Below are 22,926 nucleotides of genomic sequence, written 5' to 3'. Positions count from 1 at the left end.
TATGTCTGGGGCCCCAGACCTTGCCCACGGGCTGAGTTGTCTTTTGGCCGACACGGAAGTGCGATGTATCTTGCACGACGTTCAGCTGGACAGCATCGCCGGTCTTGCTCTCGCGATGCACGGTCAGTGTCTGGCTGAGATGGTCACTGTTGTAGTATTCGGTGGATGGATGAATCCACCAAGAACCAACACGAGATCCGTAAACACCATAGAAGTCACGGTCTCTGACGGCGTTGGACCAGTCGTACTTGGTGATGTATGACCCGTCTGCAAGCTGCCAGGTCTCATCCTGAACGTTGGTCGACTTTGCATACAGATCGAAATCCGGCAGGGGCTCATCCTTGAGGTGAGTGCGGCCATGAGTGAAGTGTTCCGGCGCCAGCCGCCAGAGGGTTCGCAAAATGCTGATGTTTGGCAGGGCACGGTTGACAAAATACTGGTATGCGCCGGAGAGGTCGTCAAAGATGACCCAGTGGAGATCTCCAGCGGGCGCAGTGAAGCTGACGTCGATAAAGTGTGTACCGCGTGCAGCAATTGTCGCATTGGTGTAACGGAGATTCGACTCCCCGTCTGTTGACCGCCCCGTTAGCTCTGGCTTGGGCACTTGGTGGCCAAGAAGATAATCACATACCATAACCAGTGTAGTGGCCGACGGCGGAGCCGACAAGATCTGCTCCAGGTACACCCTGCCAGAAAAGCTTTGTCGCGTAGACCGGACCTTGTGTAACATTCCAGAAATCGTTACCAATAATCCAAGTGCCGTCATTTAGGGACTCCAAGAATGGACCCTTGGCTACAACGGCTGCCAGGGATCCGGCTAGCCCCCACAGGGAAAGCTTCGTAGTGTACATCGTGATACAGAACTTAATCACTGCAATTGAGCCTGTCCGACACCTCTTGGGATGGTCTAGGAGCCAAGGCTTGATGCTTTATACCCATATCAGAAGCCGCCGAAGGCCATGGCGTTTGTCGTCTACCTCGGTGTACGATGTCGCGAGGACTTCCCAGAGTGCCGAGAACCGGGAATGGCATCATCGGGCGCATACCTGGTTGGCTGCTCTAGCCTATGGCCCAACGCAATGATGGCTCATCTTGCATCAACGGCGAATTGCCGCTTTTTGAGCAGGGATCTAGTCGGAATTCCAGTGCATTGCGCCATATCAGTGGAGAGAGAGGCCCAAAAAAAAGATTGCGTGCGGTCTGCTATCAGTACTTGCGAAGGCGACCCGGGTGCCCTCGTGAAGTTCCAACCGAGGCACGCAATCAAAGGACGCGCATCCGAGCAAGGTCCGGGATAGCTGGCTGATATTTTGTCAGGGGGAGTGCGCATCCGATGTCTCTTTCCCCCCTATACGTAATGACTGATGCTAGAGGCATCCGTAGAGTACGCGAATGCGCCTCTCCTTTCATGAGTCGCAACACCAGTCGCTAGAAGCCTTAGGAAGTTTAACACATCTGTATGTGGATGTTGTTAAATGTCAACTCAATACTAATCGTTCCTTTTCGCTCCAATTTATTGGCTATTCATCTCAGAACAAAGGCCAGAACAACATAGACTCTCCTTGGAATGCAGACTCGGATGTCTTCTAAGGGGTGAAATATGAACAGATGATGTGAAGTCGGAATCTTGTTCAGCTATTGGCCAAAGGCTTGAGGCTCTTAGGGCTGTCAGCTCGTGCAACACGACAGCTGAAGCGCCGTGGGCGACAGTGGGTGGCACATGGTCAGAGAGGCTTGCTGGTGATTGGATCAAGATCAGATGTATGAAATTCTACAAGTTTAATGAGTTTGCTGGCCGGACGTGCGGTCCGAGAATGTGATAAAGTTTATTGGTTTTAAGCGAGACAATCAAGCTGTCAGATGGCGCGGAAGCAAGGCGTTAGTGAATAAAAATGATCCGTTCCAACTACCTCAGAGGCTCAAGTCGTTATAATTCGACAACTTCGGGGAATCTAAGTACGCGGATTGGGGATGAGCCGACACTCACGATTCCAATACTTCACATGACGCCCAGTCAACCATTGAAAGCAGCACCATGCATCTCATGCGAACTGCTGGCTATGATGATTGAACGTATATCCCCGCAGCTTTTCATGCACAAAGTCCGAAACAGGAATTGAAAGCCTTATTATTCTGTGCTGCAGAACCTTCAGACATCAAATACCTACCTAGGCTACGTGCCATACATTGCCTCGTTAGTGTGGCTTGGCGCCGATGCATGCCACTCAGTAGGTGACGGCCTTGAGTGGCACCTGATGGAAAGAACCCCGGAAGATTTATCAATCAAGACATGAAGTCCGTGGCCGTTATATCTTGATGTAGGTGCCGACGATGAAACGGAAGGTCACGGTCCGAACCGCGGGGATTATGGCGCCGCTGCCACTGCATAGCCTCCACCTGCACATCTGCCTGACAAGGGACGTTGGAAAGCCACCACATCGCTATATCCTGAACGATGGACGTTCAGCTTCCGAGAAAATGTACATTTATAAGTGATGAACGTCCTGTTTCCCCTTGCTTTTCCCCGATGCTCGGTACCAGACTTTAGAATCTCTGTTCCAATCAACTGTCAAGCCTGGGCTGATCAAGTCCGCCTCGCCACGATGCTTTCACGCTTGTATATGCTTTTCCTCGCCTTCTGCCAGCTCTGCCTGGCAGCGGAGATTGTTCCTCGAGCGACTTTCTCCGAGGTGACTGGCTTCGGTGCCAACCCGACGAACACCAAGATGTACCTCTGGGTCCCCAACAACCTTGCGCCCAACCCCGCCATCGTCGTCGGAATTCACTGGTGCTCAGGCAATGCGCAGGCCTACTACCAAGGCTCCAACTGGGCTCGTCTTTCTGAGACTTATGGCTATATCGTCATCTACCCGAGCACCGCATACACTGCAAGCAACTGCTGGGATGTCTCGTCGCAGAAGACGCTGACCCGAGGAGCTGGCGGTAACAGTGACTCGATCGCCAACATGGTCAAGTATGTCACTGCTCAATACGGTGCCGACGCCAGCCGAGTGTTTGTGACTGGCATTTCGTCCGGAGCTATGATGACGGTGAGTTCTCCGCCAGCCGCCGTAATTAACGGACAGATTCTGTGAGCTGTTCCCTGTGAAATTATTGAACGCTGATCGTTTGAAGAACGTTATGGCTGCCACATACCCCGACCTTTTCCAGGCTGGTATTGCATATGCTGGTGTCCCCGCCGGCTGCTTCTCTGTTGGCACGACCGAAGCGGGCTGGAACAGCACTTGCGCGAACGGCCAGTCCATCACCACTCCCGAGCACTGGGCCGCCATCGCTCGCGCTATGGCGCCTGGTTACACTGGCCGTCGCCCTCGCATGCAGGTCTATCACGGTGACCAGGACGCGGTGGTGTTCCCCCAGAACTATTACGAGACCGTCAAGCAGTGGGCTGGTATCTTCGGATACTCGACAACCCCCCAACAGACTATTTCGAACTTCCCGCGGAGCCCCTACAACAAATACGTCTTCGGTCCCAACCTGGAGGTATACCTCTCTGTATCTAGCAACCATCAATTCCGGATACGAGCTGACAGGAAGTATAGGGAATTCTTGGTGTCGGTGTCAGCCACAGCATTGATGTGTTTTTCGATGAGGATCTGAAGTGGTTTGGTATCACGGTAGGTTTGGCCCGTCTCACATTATGTTCAGTCACTCATGCCAGCCTCAAGACCCCCGCGACATCGACAGCAGGCCCTACAAGCACGACAAGGTCGACGACCACGTCAACAGTGGCCCCGCCAGTGCCGACCACCATCGCCACCCTCACTACCGCCGTCACGACGACAGCTCGGCCGACCACTACGGCCTCTGTGCAAGCAAAGCGCTGTAAGCAACCTCATTTACTGTCCCGAGTGCCTGTTGGAGAGGAAATGCTGACGGTTTTACCACCGCGCAGGGGGCCAGTGCGGCGGCCAGAACTGGAGCGGCCCAACAGTTGTAAGTACTCTCTTCATGTTGTTTGCGATTGGCGACATGGTGGCTAATTCATGAACAGTGCGAAAGCCCTTGGACTTGCCAGGTCCAGAACGCCTGTAAGAGTATCCAATGGCCAAAGCTGGCCCGTTTGCTAATTACTTGCGTGTTTCAGGGTTCCACCAGTGCCTTTAGAGATATTCACAGTGACGTGTCAAGCCGACGGCTTTGTGGAATGGACATGTCCTAGGCCACTGTCACTTGGGTTGTCGTTAGACGCTCCAGAGGTCACAAAATCTTCAAATATGGCATCAACCACCGTCAATCCTACACCAGCTATATTGAACAACAAGACTAGATTTAGCTTACCTCAGCCTAGAATGAAAAGTCTACCGAGGCCCATCCCATACCGTATAATTCATCGTTGCTGTCCAGCCCACCGGCCAAAAAGTCGTCGAGCCACCCGGTCTCGGTAAGAGGGGAAGAGAAAAGAGTCAGACCCGGGAAGTCCCACTCAAAGACGAACTGCTCTGGAACGAAAGACTCGAGCTCCGTCTGCCCGTCGACTCGGCTTTGCTCCATTTGAATAGTGGTCGGGAGTGAAGGCTCCCCTGTGCGGGTACCACCGTCCTTTTGCAGAGCGTGATGATACTTCTCGATGCTGGCTTGAACAAGCTGCAGGTATAGGCTGCTCGCACTCGCCTTGCTCCCTTCACCCCGGCCACCATTGGCATTCCTTAGTTCGCCAAGAAGGATCCTCCCCTTTTCAACCAGATCCTTATTTGATTGTTGATCTCCGTCATCGGGGAGCAAGAGAGACAGCTTCAGTAGCAAGAGAAAGCAGAAAGCATTCTTCGCCCAGACGAAGTCCATCGCAAAACGCAGCCCGGAGAGGTAGTGGCGGGGCTCCATCAGGATGACTTCGAGATGCTGCCTGAGCGAAGCCTTGGCCATCAGCAGAATCGTCTTCTGGGTTTGAGACATGGCGCGCACATTCTCGACCCCCGATGCGCGGACAGCGCGACAGAGTGCCATGCTATCTGCCCAGTGACGCTGGACGATGAGGTTTGGCTGCAGCCAGGGCATCTGGGGTCTGCGCTGCTCATAGATGCGCGCCCAGTCATTGAACCAAACCTCAATATCAATCTTGGCATCTCGCACCATCTCCATGATATCTTCTTCGTCGGCGTCAGCGCATTGCGAAAGACTGTTGTATATATTTGCCCGCAGGGCGTTGAGTTCCACTTGTGAGAACAAATAGAGATCCATGTCGTTTGAGCAAGGGCTTTCCAACAGGATTCTGGACCTTCGAGCAGCGCCTCGGAACCGGAACGCCGGGAGATCACCAGCATCAACGTGGAGAATGTGGCCCATGACTAACAGGTGAAGCCACGTCCGGGCCTTGCGCATGAGAACTAAATCGTCCTGCGATGCATCGTCAATCGTGTCCAAGCGCGGGGTATTCTTGGCTACGCAGTGAGCGCTCATAACGTCGTAGGCCTCAGGCAGGCCCACTTCGAAGGCCATGCGCGTCGCGATGGCGATTAACAGAGACCGCTCATTCACATAGCAGGCTCGGACAAGGAGTGCTTGTATCGTTTCTGGAGTGGCCTTTGTTGGTGTGGTGATCGCAGCGTTTAGCATTCGTTGGGTCTGAAAACTGAGGACGTGCCATTGACGTGAGTCGGCTCCATTGACCACTCGGCAGCCTACGGAGCAGATGGCGCCGAACAATAGACTGCTTCGAGAACGAATGGATTCCATTGAGTCGAATCGGGGATCAAACACCGGGACGAACCGGTCGCATCCTGAGAAGAAGGCTGCCCAATATGAGGTGGCATCCTGGTCCGTGACTAGGCCTGCTTCAATCAAGTCGGGCACAGCGACGGCGCCCATCTCGAAATGTGTGCGCTTTCTCTTCTGCCCCTGCGTTGGAGGTGGTGGTAAGAGCGACACATTGGGGGATCCAGAGCTCGAACCTGTTGGTCGACGTGGTAAGCTTCCCAGAGTCGGGGGGTTGATGACAGTGGCCGGCGACGTGTGCGTGCTGATGGGATTCTCGGGACCTCCGATCTGATCTGGCGATCGGTACTGGATGGGCATCTGCGCGGCCGAAGGTGAGGACTGAGACGCTGGAATGGCTTGCCATGTGCCCGCTTCTGTTCGTTTTTCGAGTCGTTCCTTCAACGACCCGATCTCCCTCTCCAGGTCTTCGATCCTTCTACTCGGAAATGCCCCTGTCAGCTCGCTTGTCCATTTCCAGCAGCATTCGGTCCAGGGGCAATTCGACCCCAACGTACATTTCGTTCGCGTCCTTTGGCCGTTCAGTGAACGTACAGACCTTTCGTAGGCCATGGCATCTGTCACATCCGTCAGCCAGTCAGAAAGAGATGATCGAGTTGCGATGGTCCGAACCGTGAGCAAGGGCGTTGCCCATCGCATTTCACCTTGTAGTTCATTAGTAAAGCTTCTGAAGAATCGACAGGGAATCGTACCTTGGATTGGCGACATGCACCGCAGGCTTTCTATGATGACAGTGTCAGTCCGCCTCCCATCCCTATATCTATGAGTGCTCCAAAGCGTACGCTCGTGGAGTCAATGGCTCAACAGTCGCGAGAACCTTACCGGGATGCGCTTCTTTCTAGGCCGTCGAGATGATCCCCCATCTGTGAGCTCATCAGCTTCCATAGTGGCCGGCGCGGCGCCATGGGAACAGCACTGATGGTGTGGTTGTCTGAATGAGGATGGAAATTCTCCGATCAGTCAACGAGACCATTCCACGTTACCCCGCGTCACGGTTGCATGATGTGGGTCTTTCTTTGCTCCAGCACCCAGAGGCTGGAGATGGAGAATGGTACCCCTAGAATACAGTGACAAAGGCTTGAGATTGCCCTGGAGATTTGCCTCTATGTTTCGTTCGACGGCCTAGGGTACACATATGAAGTCCTCGTTTTTGAGATGGTAATAAAGGTCGAGATGACCATCAAGAGGCGGTTCAGCGGCCATGTTCTTTAATGTCCATGTCAGGGAGAGCTCAAGAAACGATGACCGCCGTCGCATTGGCGAGCGGGCAGCAAGGTAGCTTGTCCCAACCGCTGGGCATCATCTCCCAGCCAACGTTCCCTCGTTTCTGCCGATGCCCACTGTAGACTGTCGAGAGGAACAGGTCGATCTGACAGCGAAGAGCGCCGAAATACATTCCACTGCTACTCATCAAAACGAGCCGACTCATCATCGTCGCGCCGCCTTGCCGTTCCCGCACCGGGCCGCCGTATTACCCCGCGTTCGCGGAAACAGGTCCAAGAGAAGCCGGTCCCTGGCCTTGTTACTCGACTGGTGGAAGAGGATTTTGAAGAATTCGATGCCCGTACTTTGCAGACATCCTTCCCTATTGTCGGCCTTGCCGACGTCGAGGTACCCTACGACGACCCCGCCGATATCTTCAGCATCATACCGCAACGTGTGCTTGTTCACGGCCAGTTCTTTTTCTACAAGTCGTCTGTGTCGACCGAAGCTACCCCAAACGAAATCGGAAATCGGAAAATACGACAAGATCGCCGCCTCCGGCCTTTCCTCTTCTGAGCTCCCTACTTCACGGCTCTACGCCATGGTCGTCGGCTCTAAGGGCAGGCTGCGCGGCCTGATTTACCACTTCATCAAGTCGGAAGAGCGGCTTACGTGGGCTGTTGACGAGCGTGCTCCCCTTGCTCTTCGGGAGAAATGTGCGGCGCAGATCAAGGATACCGTGGCCAAGCTGCATCATCTGGGTGTCGTCTGGGGCGACGTCAAAGCCGACAATGTTCTCGTCGACGAGAATGGTAATGCCATAGTCATTGACTTGAAGGGCGGCACCACACAAGGCTGGGTTGACCGGGAGAAGGAAGGCACTGTGGAAGGAGACGCACAGGGCGTAGAGAATATGATGGACTTTATCTTTAATGATGAATCAATGCTCCGTCCCCCGCCTCTGGGGCCGGACGATGAGCCTATCGTCAAGCTCAGAGGTTATTGATGGGCTGGCTGCTTGATGAGAGGAGTAAGAATCGGGGACTTAGGAATAACAAAAGCAGACCTCGACGCCCCTGCGATGCATGCTCATCTACAGTCAATAAGCAGGCTGCCACTACTTATCAGCTGGGATCGGAGAAAACTAATAAAAGCCGATCCGCTCCACATGGCGATCCGAACTCCGTCGGAGAAAAATCCCGAAATGCGACTCCATCCTGGGATCGTGAGGGGACGTCTGACGCTACGCGCGGGGTCAAGTTGGGGTTCAGCATGGCACGGGTGTACATGTTGAACGATCAATGGCTTGCCATATCACAAATCGCTTCGGCGTTGCCGGCGTAGCAGAGACCGAGTCACATTCAAAAGGGAGGCTTGCGCCCTCTCTTGTTCCTGTTGAATTAGAACCGAGCTCTCTTTACGCCCTTTGCTTTTCGTACTCGAGAGACCAGCAGAAGCCACATCACCACCATGCCCCAGAACGAACTCATCCCGTCTTCCTGGACGGTCGAGGCCTCAACAGAAGCTTCGGATAACTCTCCTTCTATTCAGTTGACCTCGTCCAGCAATGGCGCTCCGTTCAACTTCAGCTTCGAGGCTGTCCGACCGAACGTTTTCAGGACCACATATACCTCCGAGAGCCACCCATTGCCTCCTCACCCGAGCATACCCCGCCCTGAGATCATTCTTGGGGAGACGAAAGCCTCGATCCAGTCGACTGGAAAGAGCAAGACAATCAGCATCGGGAATGTATCCGCAACAGTAAACTATTCTGGCGAGACCCCTCACTTGGCCATCAACTTTGACGGCCAGGAAGAACCCCTCCTGCAGGACGTCCCAAACCGTTCCTACACAGTCGATGGACCGGGGATTGCTCATTACACTCGCTACAACCGTGGAACTCTCCACGTCGGCCTGGGAGAGAAGGCTGCGCCCATGAATCTATCAGGTCGCCGCTTCCAGCTCTCCGCGACCGACAGCTTTGGTTATGACGTCCACCGAACCGACCCTCTCTACAAAAACATTCCCCTGCTCATCAATGCTACTCCCAAAGGCTGTGTTGCCACCTTCTCAACAACGCATGCTCGCGGAGAGTACTCTGTCGGCTCTGAAATGGACGGCATGTGGGGGTTCTACAAGGTTTACCGCCAAGACTTCGGCGGCCTGGAGGAATATGTGATTGTCGGCAAGACGCTGAAGGACATCGTCTCGACATATGCCAGCATCGCAGGATATCCTCTGCTGGTCCCTCGTTGGGCTTTTGGTTATCTATCTGGTGGCATGAAGTACTCTATGCTGGATGACCCACCTGCAAGCGAGTCGCTCCTGGAGCTCGCCCGCAAAATGAAGGAACACGACATTCCATGCTCCGCGTACCAGATGTCCTCCGGGTACACCGTGGCTGAGAAGGAACCCAAGACGCGCAATGTCTTCACTTGGAACCGCCATCGGTTCCCGGACCCTGAAGGCTGGATCAAGGAGTACCACAAGTTGGGCATGCGTCTGATCGCCAACGTTAAACCGTACCTCATTGCCAGTCATCCCGGATACCAGAAACTCAAGGCTGCTGGCGGCCTCTTCACTGATCCACGCACAAAACAGCCTGCTGTAACCAAGCTGTGGAGTGCCGGTGGTGGTGAGAGTGACGATGGTGGCCACATTGACTTCACTTCCGAAGCAGGTTTCAACTGGTGGTACGAAGGTGTCAAGACTCTAGCGCAGCAGGGTATCGACTGCATGTGGAATGACAATAACGAGTACACAGTCACGGATGACAACTGGGAATGTGCGCTGGACCAGAAGTCCATGCAAATCCCTCCTGGTCTTGAAAAGAGGCCCCAGATCGGCCTCTGGGGCCGCAGCCTGCACACCGAACTCCACGGGAAGGCTTCGCACGACGCATTGCTTGAAGTCAACCCCGACGAACGTCCTTTCGTCCTCACCCGAAGCGCTACGGCGGGGACGATGCGTTACGCCTGCAGCACCTGGAGCGGAGACAACACAACCAGCTGGCCCGGCATGAAGGGCGCCAATGCGCTATCCCTCAACGCTGGTCTCAGTCTACTCCACTGTTATGGCCACGACATTGGCGGTTTCGAAGGCCCCCAACCGTCACCGGAACTACTCCTTCGCTGGGTGCAGCTCGGCATCTACTCTCCTCGCTTTGCCATCAACTGCTTCAAGACAGGGACCGACAACAGTGTCGGCGATGTTATCGAGCCCTGGATGTACCCTTCTATCACACACCTCGTGCGCAAGACTATCAAGAGGCGTTATGCCCTGATCCCTTACATCTACTCCCTGGCACTGGAGAGCCACGTGTGCGCAACTCCTCCTCAGCGTTGGACGGGCTGGGGCTACGAATCTGACCCGGAGGTGTGGACTAACTCTGTGCTCACCGACGGAGAGACGCAATACTTCCTTGGAGACTCGCTTCTCATCGGCGGCGTGTACGAGTCTGGCGTCAGCAAGGCGCGAGTCTACCTCCCCAAGGGGTCGGAGGAAGACGAAGGGTTCTTGAACCTCAATGCGCCCTATCAATACTTCGTGGCAGGCCAGTGGGTTGACGTCGATGCCGAATGGCACGGCTCTGGCATCGCCGTACTGGGCAAAGTCGGCGGCGCCATCCCGGTCGGTCGTGATTTCCAGGTTCTTTCGCCTGGCGAAAAGGAGAACGTTGCCAACCTTCCCCTCGATGATTATAGGGCTGTCGAGATCCTGCCACCGCAACACGAGTCCAAGGACGGCAAGTGGCACGAGACGACGTGGTTTGAGGACAATGGCGTGTCAGTCGTGACCAAGAACAAGATCTCATCGTACACCATTGCCTATTCCGCGGCTGCCAATGAGATCAAGGTGAAGTTCACTAGAGATGAGTCTTCTGGATTTGAGGCTCCCTGGCAATCTTTGGTTGTCATTTTGCCATCTGGCGATCAGAGGACATTGGTGAGCTCAGACGGCAAGGACATCAAAGCGCTGGGCGTGGATGAGCAAGGCCGCCACAAGTTCGAGCTCAGCTGAACGTAGTGTAGTGTAGTAAATCCACTGAATTTCCAATAAGTAACTTTTATTTTGATGTTTGAAGTTTCGTCTCACTGAAATGGGAGGAATGCACTAGATGGTCAAAAGTAAGGTTCCCGCACTGGGTCAGAGAAAGCAGCATGGTAAAATCATACTGTCATCCCTCCGAGCTTTGATCTGATGTCCCTTTCAAAAGGAATAATGGATATCCGCCGAAAGCACTTGAGTTTTAAGTAGCACGGCACTTACAATATTATTCTTATCAGTGGCATCACCATAGCACTGAAAGAGCAGCTATGCAAAGCCGAATGAAAGACTCTCGATGCTGCCATCGATGTAGTGTGATGGAACATCCTCGTTTTCTTGTCCCAAACTCACTCGAAGGCCCATCCAACCAACTGCGTTAGTTGACACCGAACAGATCCCAGGAATCATCATAGGTTGTTGCATCCAGCCGGAAAGTCACCGCTGACTCTCAAACTCTTTGTTCGGCATTAAGCAATGGGTGAAAACTACTATAACCTTCTGCTCTGGCTGGGACTTCTGAAGCCGACGACCTGACCTTACCCATCAGTTGTCTTGTGGTTACATACAAGCCTCCTAGAAAGCCATCTTAAGCTTGAGCTTGTCCTCTTCGATGATGGCCGATTTCATCTGTAACAGCTCCTCCATGTCCCATGCAGAGCTTGTATCGCCCTGCCAGCCAATCGTGACGTCCAGCAATCAGCCACACAATAGTATCACCTGCAGTTTCCTGCTTATCTGGTAGGGTGCTTCGTAGATGTTCTGGCAAACCACCTTTAGTAATCTCAGTCTTGATAGCTCCTGGATTGATAGAGAAAGCCAACAGCCCCTGATCAGCGTAATCAAGCTGAATTGACTCTGTCCAGCGTGTAATTGCAAGCTTGGAGGACCGGTATCCCGTGCTCGCTGGGCGGGCACTGAGCGCGCCAGAAGAGGAAACATTGACCATCGTGCAGAGGCCGTCCCCAGATTCGCGGGCCGAACGCATCATGGGCAGAACGGCGCGAGCCATGTTGAAGAGGCCGCCGAGGTTGACTTGCCAAGTGCGCCAGTAGATATCCGGATCCGCGTTGAGAAACCGCTCATATGGCTCCATATGCGCGGCGTTGTTGACAAGTACATCGAGGCGCCCGCTAAAGGCAGCGACCACCTTGTCATAAGCGGCTCTGACGCTGGTCGCATTGGCAATGTCTGTGGTGCAGCTGATAACAAGTTGTTCGTCTCGTCCTGCTTCTTTCGCAACCTGCTTGAGGTCTGCGACAAGGTTGTCAGATACGCCATGCAGGTCAACGACGGCAATTTCTGCAACACCAACCCTAGCGAATGCTTTTGCAGTGGCGAAGCCGACACCTGTGTCCCAAGCTGCGCCTGTGGCCACAGCGTATTTGCCTGATAAGTCCAGCTTCAGTGGAGAGATCAGGTCATATGATGAATGTCGCGTACGGGTGAAGTCGCGGGGCGCGCTCGGGGGCTGTGCTGCCATACTCGGTCGTTTTCTCTAGTCGACCAAAGGATGATCTGCAAAAGGTTGTAGTACGTGCTTGATTGACGATATGCTGGCCATTAACCGCCGAGGATATCTTGAAAAAAAAAACAGCCAGTTCAGCATGCGAATGTCTACTTTGGGGTACGTCCTTACGGTCCAGATCTTTTTCGTCAGTCTCAAGCTTCGCAGCATTACATTCGACGTGTTCTCTGGCCGTCCTTAACGGTTCAAAGCGCGGTTGAATGTTTTAGATCACTAATCCGCTCTCGATGTTGCGATAACATCAACACTTGCCGTCTTATTAGGAGCATGTTTGTCGAGTAGCCAACACGAGAAGCTGCGAGCTTGATTGTCGGACGGCTGTCGCATAGTAATCGACTACCGAGTTTCTGAGAGTGTTTTTGGCTTCTGGAATTGGACATTGTGAATCGCTGCACAGCACTCCACCCTTTGAGGTTCGCTGTACACGTACAATGCAACCCTTTTGAAGAAAACGTCAGCCCCGAGCTTTCGCCCACAACGCACCCATAGCCATCGCAGATCAAACTTACAATGAGAATCATGCTCCGCCCTAGCCTATCTTTCTTATTGGTGTGATCAACTCCTTCGATGGCGTCGTTCTTGCTACCCTTGACACGCTCGTCATGTTTGGGCCTTGGACGCGCCAACGGGGTTAATTCTACCTCGTAAAGATCGTGTCAGATCTGTAGGTGCATTGGCAGTTATTAGACATTTCAATGATTCGTCGCAAGCAGTAACATTGTGAGAAATATCATCGTGGGATTTGACGCTGCCTGAACGGCAACTCTGGTCCGAGGCTTAGGGGCTAAGCCTCGACAGGTTGCAATCTTCGAGATATCTCCAATTTCAGCACGTCAAACACAGTCGACCAGCCATTTGCAAACGAGCGAGCCTTTCTGCGCGCCGATTGATACCATTGAGGATGATGACCATGAATGGAAACTAGGCTGACGAGGCCTGCCCTTCACAGATGGCAGAACCTGGCGTCTTAACGTTTACCTCCTCTCGACCGTAAACAGCATCTGATTCAGGCCATTCATTGACACACAGAGGATGGCGGGACATATTTTCAAGGCGTCGAATCAATTAGAAAAATATGAGATGCGTGAGAGGAGTATCAGAAGATGGACATTCTGGCTTGCCGAGATTCGAGCAGTGTATTGAGCGATCAATTGCAGTCTTTTCGTAGAGCAGGCATCCAATCAATGAGTATGGGCCGTCAGGTGCGAACAGGCCATGCACAGCAGGCTGCGCAAGGCGACGACTGCGAACGTTAGAGCATTCTAGATGCAGACTCGTGTTTCGTGGCTCGTCGGCCGGTCCGCTCGCTTTTTGGCAAGACGAGAAGGTGATGGTCAAAAGGTGCACATGGTTGGAGGTCAGCAGGGAGAAGTTTTTTTTTTTTTTTGATACGGAGACGACGCCTGGGTCACTGTAGCGTACGAATGCATGTCATAAGGATAGATTCGGACGGAACCGGGAAAGCCCAGTTGACGAGTTTTCCGGGTCTGGAGGAAACAAGAGGGATCCGCGGCGGGGGGCGGGGCCAGCGACGGAGATTGGGTGCCGCGAAAGTCCGAGTCGGAGACGGGGTGACGAGAGGCCGTCGAAGATGGGCGGGAGTGTCGAACGAAGCAAACTGGTATTGTCTTGACCAGGTTCTGTGATTGATGGAGGGATGCCGAGAGATAGGGTCAAGGCATCCAAGACATCGAAAAGCAAGTGCGGGCAACATTGTCATATGCCAATGTTCCAATGTGCATCGAACGGGGCCTGGACCTTCCTGTCTGCAGCCTACAGGTTCCTGCCTTCAGCCTACAGGTTCCTGCCTCCAGCCTGCGGGTTCCTGCCTCCATTGTTGTCAGGCAGAAGGAGCGAGAACCTAGAGGGTTCCAAGCGGTGTGGCAGGAGCCAGTCATCCCAAAAAGAACAGAGAAAAAACACCATGTCTCTGATGTGAGCATACGAAAAGCAACGCAAAAAGGGTGGGGGAAAGGCGCACTGCAAAACTCCCACGGCGTGTGTGCTGTGTGTGCTGTGTGTGCTGTGGGTGTGTTCCCGGCGCTAAAGCGCTAAAAGTCAGTGGTGGCTCCAGCGGGCAGCGCCACTAATCTCCTAGTCATGTCGATTTAGTCAGCGGTTCGGCGAGGGAAGGAATTCCACCGACTTGCATTATGCCGCGATAGCATCGAGTGCCGCTTGCTGCGACAGCATCAAGTTCCGCTGGCTCCGAAAAACACAACAGGAGGATGCTTCGGCTGGGAGTTCATCAGCCCAACACTCTGCATTCCAAGTCGACGATGAAGTACCGAAACAAAGCTCGAATCGATGGAACGTTCGGCCAAAACCCGTTGTCAGGTGGCGCGCTTGGCTTGCCGTCACAAGGCAAGAAAAGCCATCTGCCCGCCAGGGCCTCCACCACCGCGCCGCCAGTCAAGCCGATCCCGAAAGAGCACATGTACCATGCAGAGACACCAGCAGGCACCTGTCAGGCTGGTAGGCCATCTGTCACAGCAGGCCCTGACAAGGCAGACGAGGGTCGCATGACACCATCGCCAGAAGCAGCAAGGACCCCAGCACCAGGATCAGGGATGCGGCGGTCCCGTCCTAGGCCCCGAGTCATCCGGCGCCCCGTCTGACTGGACAGGGCTGGCCTCTTTTTTCTTGCGTTGCTTTCGATGGTTAACGATGACGGATGACCCAATGACTTCACCGACCCGCCTCCCGGGGGAACAGAGCTATCCTGCCTTTTTCTTACCTTTCTCGATCTCTCTCCACGGCAGCGCAATCAACCGATCCGCCAACCACACACCTTTGTTGCTGCCGACGCGCCGGGCCTCTCTTCCGTCCTTCTCTTATTTCATCATCATCATCATCGGATTTTCTACTCTTGCTTGCTACCACAGGAAGCAAACACACATCCATCTGTACGACCATTCGCCCATCTGCACGACCTTTCGCCATCTGTACGGCCACTCACCCATCTGATCTGGACGACCTCTCTCCGATCGGCGACACCTACCCCTCGCCGTCCCACACAACGTGCATACCTACCCGCCGCCCCAAAGGTCCCTATTCACCCGCCCTCAACGTTGCCGCGTCGCACACAGCTCGCCCACCATGAGCGAAGCCAACCTCGCCCAACCCATCCAGCCCATCCCCTCCAATGTGTCCACAGTCGACGGCGCCTACCCGGCCGGCCATCTCGGCCACTTGACCGAGCACCAGGACGCCCAGTTCGTCGCCTTCAAGAAGTTGCTGCAGGAACGCGGCCTCTACACGCCAGGCCCACCAGCCTCGCACGATGACCCCACGCTGCTGTGAGTCCTCTCTCGCGCCCTCTGCCCCGTGTGCCGTCGCGCCCTCTGCCCCGTGTGCCTACACACCCTGACGCGAACCCTAGCCGCTACCTGCGCGCCCGCCGCTGGCACCCCGCCGACGCCCTCACCCAGTTCGCCGAGACGGAAGCGTGGCGCACCGCCAACGATATCGACCTCCTCTACAAGACGATCGAGCTGCCGGCCTACGACGCCTCGCGCCGCCTCTACCCGCAGTGGACCGGCCGCCGCGACCGGCGCGGCATCCCCCTCTACGTCTTTGAGATCCGCACCCTCGACTCCAAGGCCGTCGCCGACTACGAGAAGCAGGGCAAGGACGGCAAGGCCATTTCGCAGGCCAAGTCTGACGGCCGCACGCCCCAGGGCCTCGTGCGCCTCTTCGCCCTCTACGAGAACCTGACGCGCTTCAACATGCCCTTCTGCACCCAGCTGCAGGACCGCGAGTTCCCCGGCACCCCGATCACCATGAGCACCAACATTGTCGACATTCAGGGCGTCTCGCTGCGCCAGTTCTGGAACCTCAAGAACCACATGCAGGCCGCGAGCCAGCTCGCCACGGCCCACTACCCCGAGACGCTCGATCGCATCTTCGTCATTGGCGCCCCCTCCTTCTTCACCACCGTCTGGGGCTGGGTCAAGCGCTGGTTCGACCCCATCACCGTCTCCAAGATTTTCATCCTTAGCGAGGCCGAGGTGAAGCCCACGCTCGAGGCCTACATCGACCCGGCCAACATACCCACCAAGTACGGCGGCCGCCTCGCCTACCGGTTTGGCGACATGCCCGTCAACGACCCCGCCTGGGACGGCAACCTGCGCTGGGAGAACGGCCACACGGGCTTTGGCTCGGGGCCCATGATCTGGCGCGACACGGCCGACGGCACGCGTCTCGAGTGCGTCGGTCTCGGCGCCTCCAGTGGCGCCCTGCGCGACGAGGTCATCTGCTCCGTCGCCAAGACGTGGCCTGCCGCTGACGAGGAGGAGGCGTCAACGCCGCGGGAGAACGGTGCGCCCGTCGTCAGCGACGTGGCCGCCGGCGTCGAGGGCCTCTCGGTGACAGACGAAAAAGGGCACCAGCCCGAGATGGCGCCGCCGCTTGCGCCCTCTACGGCGGCGGCATAGAGGTGTGTATCTGGTCTGCGGCGGCACTCCCGCCGTCGTCGAAATGTGTGTTGGGCTGGGGCTTCGCGCAATGGTTGCGGCATGTCAGCGAATTGTTTCTGTCAAAATTTAGATACCTGCTGGCGGCGTGTTGTCGGAGCATACACCGAGGGAAGGCGTGGGGTGGGTGGCGTTCTTTTTGCATTTTTATTCTCTATTCTTCACTGCATGAGCTTTGTCTCGAAATAGTGTTCTGTACATAGGCGCTTGCTCTCGCCTTTTGTGAATATTCTCCGGGCCAATGGCGCCGCTTCCCCAATACATACCACTTTGTCTTCAAGCCGTGGACCAAGTGCCGTACTATCGCGCCGTACTATCGTCCACTTCTGTCCGCCATACGTGCCAGGACCATCATGCAATTCCCCGTCGTTTGCGCCACTCGAGAATACCCTTCTCAATCTCCGCCCACCCCGTGCCGTCGCGCACGAGGTACATAGTGACGCCCAACGACTCGGTATCGCGATTCCGGCTCTCGTCGTCAAAGAAGAGCATCTCCTCATACGCGACCCCGGTCCTCTTGCGTAGCGCCTCAAAGTGCCGCATCTTGGAGCTGGGATACATCTCGAGCCCGCCGTCAAAGAACTCGACCGCCCTTCTCGGCCTGTCCTTCTTCTTGCTGTTGGCCCCCTCGGCCTCGTCGCCCGGCGGCACGGGCGCGACGTGCAGCATGCGCAGCAGGTCGCGCGCGAGGTCCGGCGCGTGGGTGCGCGACGCGACGGCCGTGCGGACGCCGGCGCGCGGCAGTGCGGCGAGGATGGCGGGCACGTCGGGGTAGAAGGCGTAGGTGTCGCCGTGGCGGTCTGTGGCCGACGTGTGCGCGGCGTCGGCTTTGAGGGGCGGCGTCACGTGCGTGTCGATCCAGAAGGGCCAGAGGGTGTAGTCTAGGTCGAAGACGATGAGGGTGGGCAGCGGCAGGGTGTCGGAGAGGATGGCTGGCGTTGAGGGCGGGGGGGAGGATGGGGAGAGGGTTGTTGTGCTGCTGGTGGCGGGGTGTTTGGAGAGTTTCTTTGGCATTTTGGCGTTTGTATGCCTTTTTTTTTTTTCTTTTTGGTTCTCTCGGGTATTCCCTTGTGTTGTGCTCTTTTCTTCCTTCGCAATTGGTGGCGCGTCGTGAGGTTGACGATGCTTGCGGTTGCGAAGAGAGCTTGTGCCCCTCCAGATCGTCAGATCGTGGACCCTGCACGTCACTCCGATGACATAAGCGTGGGTCCTCTGCTTCATTGTCGGCGGCAGACAATGGAGGCGTGGGTTTTGCGTTTCCATGCTGACAGGGGGTGCTACGATGTTGAGTTCGCTGTGCCGACACTCCATCGCCGATACCACAGTGACAACGATGAGGTTAAATGATGAGGTTGCACTCTAGTGACTGCTATCCCGACTTCACATGCACACGGTCAGTACAATCACCGACACCAATGAATCTGTCACACGAATCCTTGTTGCTACCTGAGGGATTCCCTGGCGCAAGCTTCCCGCGGCTATCGAACAAGAAAATCATCGATCAGGCAATCACAGCCGAGATCGTCGGTATCAAGAAGTCACACTCGTCGCAACGGGGCACGTCAGCCTCGGGGGTTCTCCAGATCATGCGTCCTCCAAGCGAGCCTGGACCAGTGCCTTTCTCGCACCCCACGCAGCCGATCGTACCCTGCGCGCCCTGCCATCTCTCTCCCTCGGCCCTGCGGGCGTGATGTCAATCTCTCCGCTCGTTCGTATGTCACGTTCCGGTGCGCCATACGAGAGGCTATGCCTCGCGCAGGCTGGGAACAAGACCCCTCTCCCACCAAGGGCCCCGCCTTGGACAACACAGGACTTCTCTGAAAAGTCGGCTGTCGGTCGGGGGGGCCCTGAGAAGGTGGGTGTGTGCTCCACGGTGTCGCGGAGCCCTTAGAATCCTGGGTAATCAGGATTCTCCTGATAGCAGACTGCAGATTCGGTGCCATTTTGTGATTTTCAACTTTTTTTTTTTTTTTTCGTGTCGCGCCAGCTACAGAATCACAACTCTTTTCGCTGACCTTGGCATCCCTGAAAGCGCTCTGCTGAAAGACTTACAAATCGGGGACGACCAAGGATTAGCGGTGTGATGATGAGGCTGCGGGCTCTTTTTTTGGCGGTCCAGCTGCGGCGCAGATCATGCGGTGCCGACTTTGGGTCGGATCTCGGCTATTCCTCAAGAGAACATGATTCAGTACGTTATTTGCGTAGTTGATATTGTGCGCTTTCGCCGCCAAGGAAAAATAGAACGCCATGGAAATTCAGTCAAGGTTTGTTGATGAAATCGGCCTTTGGCTTGCTCTAGCGTTGTTGCAGTAAGAGAGCGGATAGAAATGCAGCTTCTCTATCCATTGTTTTTGTTGGCGGCTTTGTATTCTCGCGTAACTCCTTGTCGCTCCGGCAGACCGAGAACGATGCTCATATTTTGCTCAATATTCAGCTGCTGTCGTAAAAAGCGTCGTGTCGAAAGTCGTAAAACATGCTGAGGTGGACTGCAAGGAAAGCCTGCTCCTGTCACTCCGACGAACCCGCGTCGCTTGTCGATACGGTAGCCAGCCCGTCGACAGGCTTGTCTCGACGAACCGCGGGTCGAGACAGGAGCCCGGCAGTGTGCCGGCTTCGAGGCGTCGATTCACTGGAAAAGGTCGGATAAAAAGATGAGGCAAAGTCGGAGTCTCGGATTCTGCGAAGCTGTTTTTTATACATGTCGAGCGCCACGGCCAAGGCACCTGGCTGGCTATGATGCTTGAATGACCAGCAGGGTGTCGAGTGTAATCGGTCCAACAATGTTCTTTCGGCACCTTTGTGTACTATGCGGGAGGCCAGACGCTCAAGTCAAAGGCAATAGCTCATATGGTTCAGAAGGAGACCAATCTCTCATTGAAAAGAAAACGCACGCAGCATTTTGTGATGCGGGTTGCGAACATTGCCTCAATAATGCATCAAGCATGCGGACGTACAAGGACACGGCACAAGGAGTTTGGTTCCTACTCCTCTAACAGCCAATGTCACAAGCGAACGGCATCGACTACGTCCCGAGTCACTTAATTTCTGACACCAGTTTCCGTGTCTCAATGCACTCGGTAGAGAACCAAGGGTCTATCTCTACCATCGCAGAGCTAGAAAACCACCGCGCTGCACGGGTTCCCAGAGGCAAACCTGGAGATGCGAGATAGAATGCCCTCACCCAGACATCCCTTCCCCTCTCCTTCGCCACCAAGCACATTCTCTAGGATGAACGGCTTGGATTGACAAGGAAACCCGCCCCAGTGGGCTCTAATACGGAGATTTTCCTGGGGAGAATCATACATGGCTCGCAAGTTTCATCATGGGGGCGCTTCAAAATTCAACGTTGATGGTGGGCTCATGTCATTCATGCTTACTTCGCTCTCGAATATGGAAGCTTTAGGACCGCAAAAGTTTTATCAGTGCTGAGTCAAAAGTTATCGCAGGCGCAGAGTTGCTGTGTGAACGACGCTACAATGGCCAGAACAGATGAACTGACAAGATTACCGGGCCTCGCAGCCTGGCCCTCGCTGCATTGAGCACAAAACCGAGGATGGCCTCCTGGCTTCCTCAGAAAAAGGTTTCTGCTTACGGAGAAGAAACTTTACCCTGTGAATCTTGTCCCCAAAGGTTCAAACCGCATTTGTACCGTCTGACCAAGTACCAGGATGAGCTAGATGTGAGTTTCATGGCTGCCACTGGCCTAACACAAACTCATTATAGTTGACAGTTTGTCTTCTCTGCAGGTGGAAAGCTCCAGTCGGCGGTTCGAGCGAAAGACGGAAACGGCGACGTGAGCACCCGCGAGGAGAGCCATATCTTATTCGGGATGAGATTGCCCCCATCAACAGGGAGAATTACATGGGTACAAGAAGGATAAACACAACTCAAGGCATGGATCAAGGGCGAGACACTGATCGAGAAACTCCGAGCACGCGACATTATGGGGTCTTCTATCCAAGTCGATCAGATCAGGAACACATTCATCATGCAACCCTGCGGACTCCAAGAGCAATCAGAGGCTCACCAAAACCAAAATCAGAAAGCGCAGAAGTTACTCGCCCTCTGAAACAATCAATAGACTGATCGTGTCTCCGGGCTCTCAAAACAAGCGGCATCACAATCGCGAGAACCCATGATGATGCAGTGATCCGACCAAACTCCAGGGTTACTACCACCCACATGAAGTAGAGTTCAGTCGATAAATCATCTCCGCAAAACGGCTCAAGCACTTCCCATGCGACCATGACTTTCACGAGCCCGTTCCGGAAAGTCACCCACCGGCGTCACGGAATGCGCGCTCCGTAAATCTCCTTCGAGCCCAGCCCTTTGCGCCAGCGTCGCACCCGCTCGTCCGGCCCCGGTCAATACGGCAGGCTGCATGATGCCAAGAGACAAAGCGACTTGCTAGGACCGGCGCCATCTCATATCTGAAGACTGGGCCACGGAGCATCCGGAACTCAGCCGCCGGGGTGTTCTTTCGTCCGATGCTGGTTGACAAGCGGGGAAATCTGGGGTCGAGCTTACAATCCTGGTCCCAAAGGATCAGATGTATAGGACAGGATGATTTTTCGGAACAGAACGATCTGCAAAGGACAGTCCGGGCGGTAGATGTCCCATGTTGATATTCGGAGTTTTAAGTGTACTGCCTAAAGTCGCCGCACACCTCAAGATGAAAGCTGGCACATTGCCGGGGAATTTGCTGTGTTCTGATGGGTCGCGTGAAACCTGTCACAGTCAAAGCCGGAGGCTCATGCTGCTCGCCGCTAGAGATCGTCGCCGAACTGGGCCCTTAGAGTCAAGCTCCCATGGCAAACATGGTCTGATGGAGTAACTGTAGAGGCACGTGGAGGCAACCCATTTTAGCCTAAACGTCAAGAGGCTCACTTCCACAATGTCTCTGATCAGACAATATCCAGATGAAGACAACCATGATCCAGCGCCGGAAACGATCATGTAGAGAAAGAACCAAAAGCGCGCTGGATTCTCAATCTTGGTACCAGAAGAGCCCCTCAACAATAGCTGGTGGAGTATAAAGACGATGGATCACGTTCCTTTGATAGACAGCTGAACAGAGAGCCTCACCAGCAAACGATTCTCGATTATTCCCGCTCCAGACCACCCGTCATGAAGACTCTCGCAACGGCCCTCCTTTTCGCCGCATCGGCAGCGGCTCAGGCTGGCCCCTGGGCCCAGTGCGGCGGCCAGGGACACACAGGTGCAACGACCTGCGTCTCGGGACATTACTGCAGCGTCATCAACGCTTGGTATTCGCAGTGTCTGCCCGGCACGGCTCCCGGCGGCCCCCCTCCTCCGCCACCCACCACTCCCGTCCCTCCTCCACCCCCTGTGACGACTGCCAGCCCTCCGACTACTACCCCTCCCACCGCGCCGCCGCCGCCGGTGACACCCGGCACATGCCCTGCTCTGCCCAGCGGCCTCGGTCCCGCAAACGCAAACCTGCCCAACCCGTTCGTCTTCCAGAACGGCGCCGCTGTCACGACCAAGGCCGATTGGGCATGCCGCCAGCGCGAGATCAGCGCCCAGATTCAGACGTATGAGCTGGGAACCCTTCCCGGGAAGCCGCAGTCCGTCACGGGATCCTACTCGGGCAATCGTCTGACGATCAACGTCTCGGACCAGGGCCGGTCCATCTCTTTCGCCGTGACCATCAACAAGCCCAGCGGCACGAACGTGCCGGCCATCATAGCGTATGGTGCCGCCAGCATCCCGGTCCCCGCGGGCGTCGCCACCATCACCTACAACAACGACGAGGTCGCCCAGCAGCAGGGCGGCTCCTCGCGCGGGCGCGGCAAGTTCTACGACCTGTACGGCAGCTTCGCACAGCGCGGGCGCCCCTGACGCGTGGCGTGGGGCGTGCCGCGCATCCTCGACGCGCTCGAGGCGACGCCGGCCGTGGGCATCAACGCCGCGCGCGTC

General features: G+C 55.4%; 9 protein-coding genes across 9 annotated transcripts in view; 5 read left to right on the top strand and 4 right to left on the bottom strand.

Moving 5' to 3' along the window:
* Window positions 1–19: 19 nt before the first annotated feature.
* VDAG_00809 (uncharacterized protein) lies at window positions 20–1,417 on the bottom strand (the record flags this gene model as incomplete). Its single annotated transcript, XM_009652186.1, has 2 exons — window positions 632–1,417; window positions 20–570 (listed from the first exon to the last, which is right to left on the bottom strand). Coding segments are annotated over exons 1-2 (771 nt in total), but the record flags the coding sequence as incomplete, so codon positions are not given.
* A 1,186-nt stretch (window positions 1,418–2,603) lies between these two features.
* Window positions 2,604–4,128, top strand: VDAG_00808 (acetylxylan esterase; the record flags this gene model as incomplete). The annotated part of the gene is made up of 5 exons (XM_009652185.1): window positions 2,604–3,050; window positions 3,172–3,504; window positions 3,683–3,846; window positions 3,917–3,957; window positions 4,109–4,128. 5 exons carry the CDS (start codon window positions 2,604–2,606, stop codon window positions 4,126–4,128), a joined length of 1,005 nt encoding a protein of 334 aa, XP_009650480.1.
* Window positions 4,129–4,308: 180 nt separating this feature from the next.
* VDAG_00807 (C6 zinc finger domain-containing protein) lies at window positions 4,309–6,641 on the bottom strand (the record flags this gene model as incomplete). The annotated part of the gene is made up of 2 exons (XM_009652184.1): window positions 4,309–6,154; window positions 6,559–6,641. The coding sequence occupies 2 exons, from the start codon at window positions 6,639–6,641 to the stop codon at window positions 4,309–4,311; spliced, it is 1,929 nt and encodes a 642-aa protein (XP_009650479.1).
* Window positions 6,642–6,977: 336 nt separating this feature from the next.
* VDAG_00806 (uncharacterized protein) lies at window positions 6,978–7,945 on the top strand (the record flags this gene model as incomplete). The annotated part of the gene is made up of 2 exons (XM_009652183.1): window positions 6,978–7,011; window positions 7,083–7,945. The coding sequence occupies 2 exons, from the start codon at window positions 6,978–6,980 to the stop codon at window positions 7,943–7,945; spliced, it is 897 nt and encodes a 298-aa protein (XP_009650478.1).
* A 464-nt stretch (window positions 7,946–8,409) lies between these two features.
* On the top strand, window positions 8,410–10,959 carry VDAG_00805 (neutral alpha-glucosidase ab; the record flags this gene model as incomplete). The annotated part of the gene is made up of 1 exon (XM_009652182.1): window positions 8,410–10,959. The coding sequence occupies one exon, from the start codon at window positions 8,410–8,412 to the stop codon at window positions 10,957–10,959; it is 2,550 nt and encodes an 849-aa protein (XP_009650477.1).
* Window positions 10,960–11,559: 600 nt separating this feature from the next.
* VDAG_00804 (3-oxoacyl-[acyl-carrier-protein] reductase) lies at window positions 11,560–12,466 on the bottom strand (the record flags this gene model as incomplete). The annotated part of the gene is made up of 3 exons (XM_009652181.1): window positions 11,560–11,655; window positions 11,930–12,372; window positions 12,427–12,466. The coding sequence occupies 3 exons, from the start codon at window positions 12,464–12,466 to the stop codon at window positions 11,560–11,562; spliced, it is 579 nt and encodes a 192-aa protein (XP_009650476.1).
* Window positions 12,467–15,610: 3,144 nt separating this feature from the next.
* Window positions 15,611–16,947, top strand: VDAG_00803 (Sec14 cytosolic factor; the record flags this gene model as incomplete). Its single annotated transcript, XM_009652180.1, has 2 exons — window positions 15,611–15,810; window positions 15,894–16,947. 2 exons carry the CDS (start codon window positions 15,611–15,613, stop codon window positions 16,945–16,947), a joined length of 1,254 nt encoding a protein of 417 aa, XP_009650475.1.
* Window positions 16,948–17,337: 390 nt separating this feature from the next.
* VDAG_00802 (magnesium-dependent phosphatase) lies at window positions 17,338–18,000 on the bottom strand (the record flags this gene model as incomplete). Its single annotated transcript, XM_009652179.1, has 1 exon — window positions 17,338–18,000. The coding sequence occupies one exon, from the start codon at window positions 17,998–18,000 to the stop codon at window positions 17,338–17,340; it is 663 nt and encodes a 220-aa protein (XP_009650474.1).
* A 4,113-nt stretch (window positions 18,001–22,113) lies between these two features.
* The window catches only part of VDAG_00801 (Cip2), a gene marked incomplete at both ends in the record, with an annotated part of 1,450 nt that continues 637 nt past the window's right edge, over window positions 22,114–22,926 (top strand). Inside the window, one exon of the mRNA XM_009652178.1 lies at window positions 22,114–22,814. Within this exon, the coding sequence (XP_009650473.1) occupies window positions 22,114–22,814 (701 nt within the window). The remainder of the gene's footprint in view (window positions 22,815–22,926) is intronic.

This window comes from Verticillium dahliae, genomic scaffold (assembly GCF_000150675.1).
Source record: "Verticillium dahliae VdLs.17 supercont1.1 genomic scaffold, whole genome shotgun sequence".
NCBI lineage: Eukaryota > Fungi > Ascomycota > Sordariomycetes > Glomerellales > Plectosphaerellaceae > Verticillium > Verticillium dahliae.
Note: the sequence above shows the minus strand (reverse complement) of the source record. Positions and strands in the feature narration are given on the sequence as shown.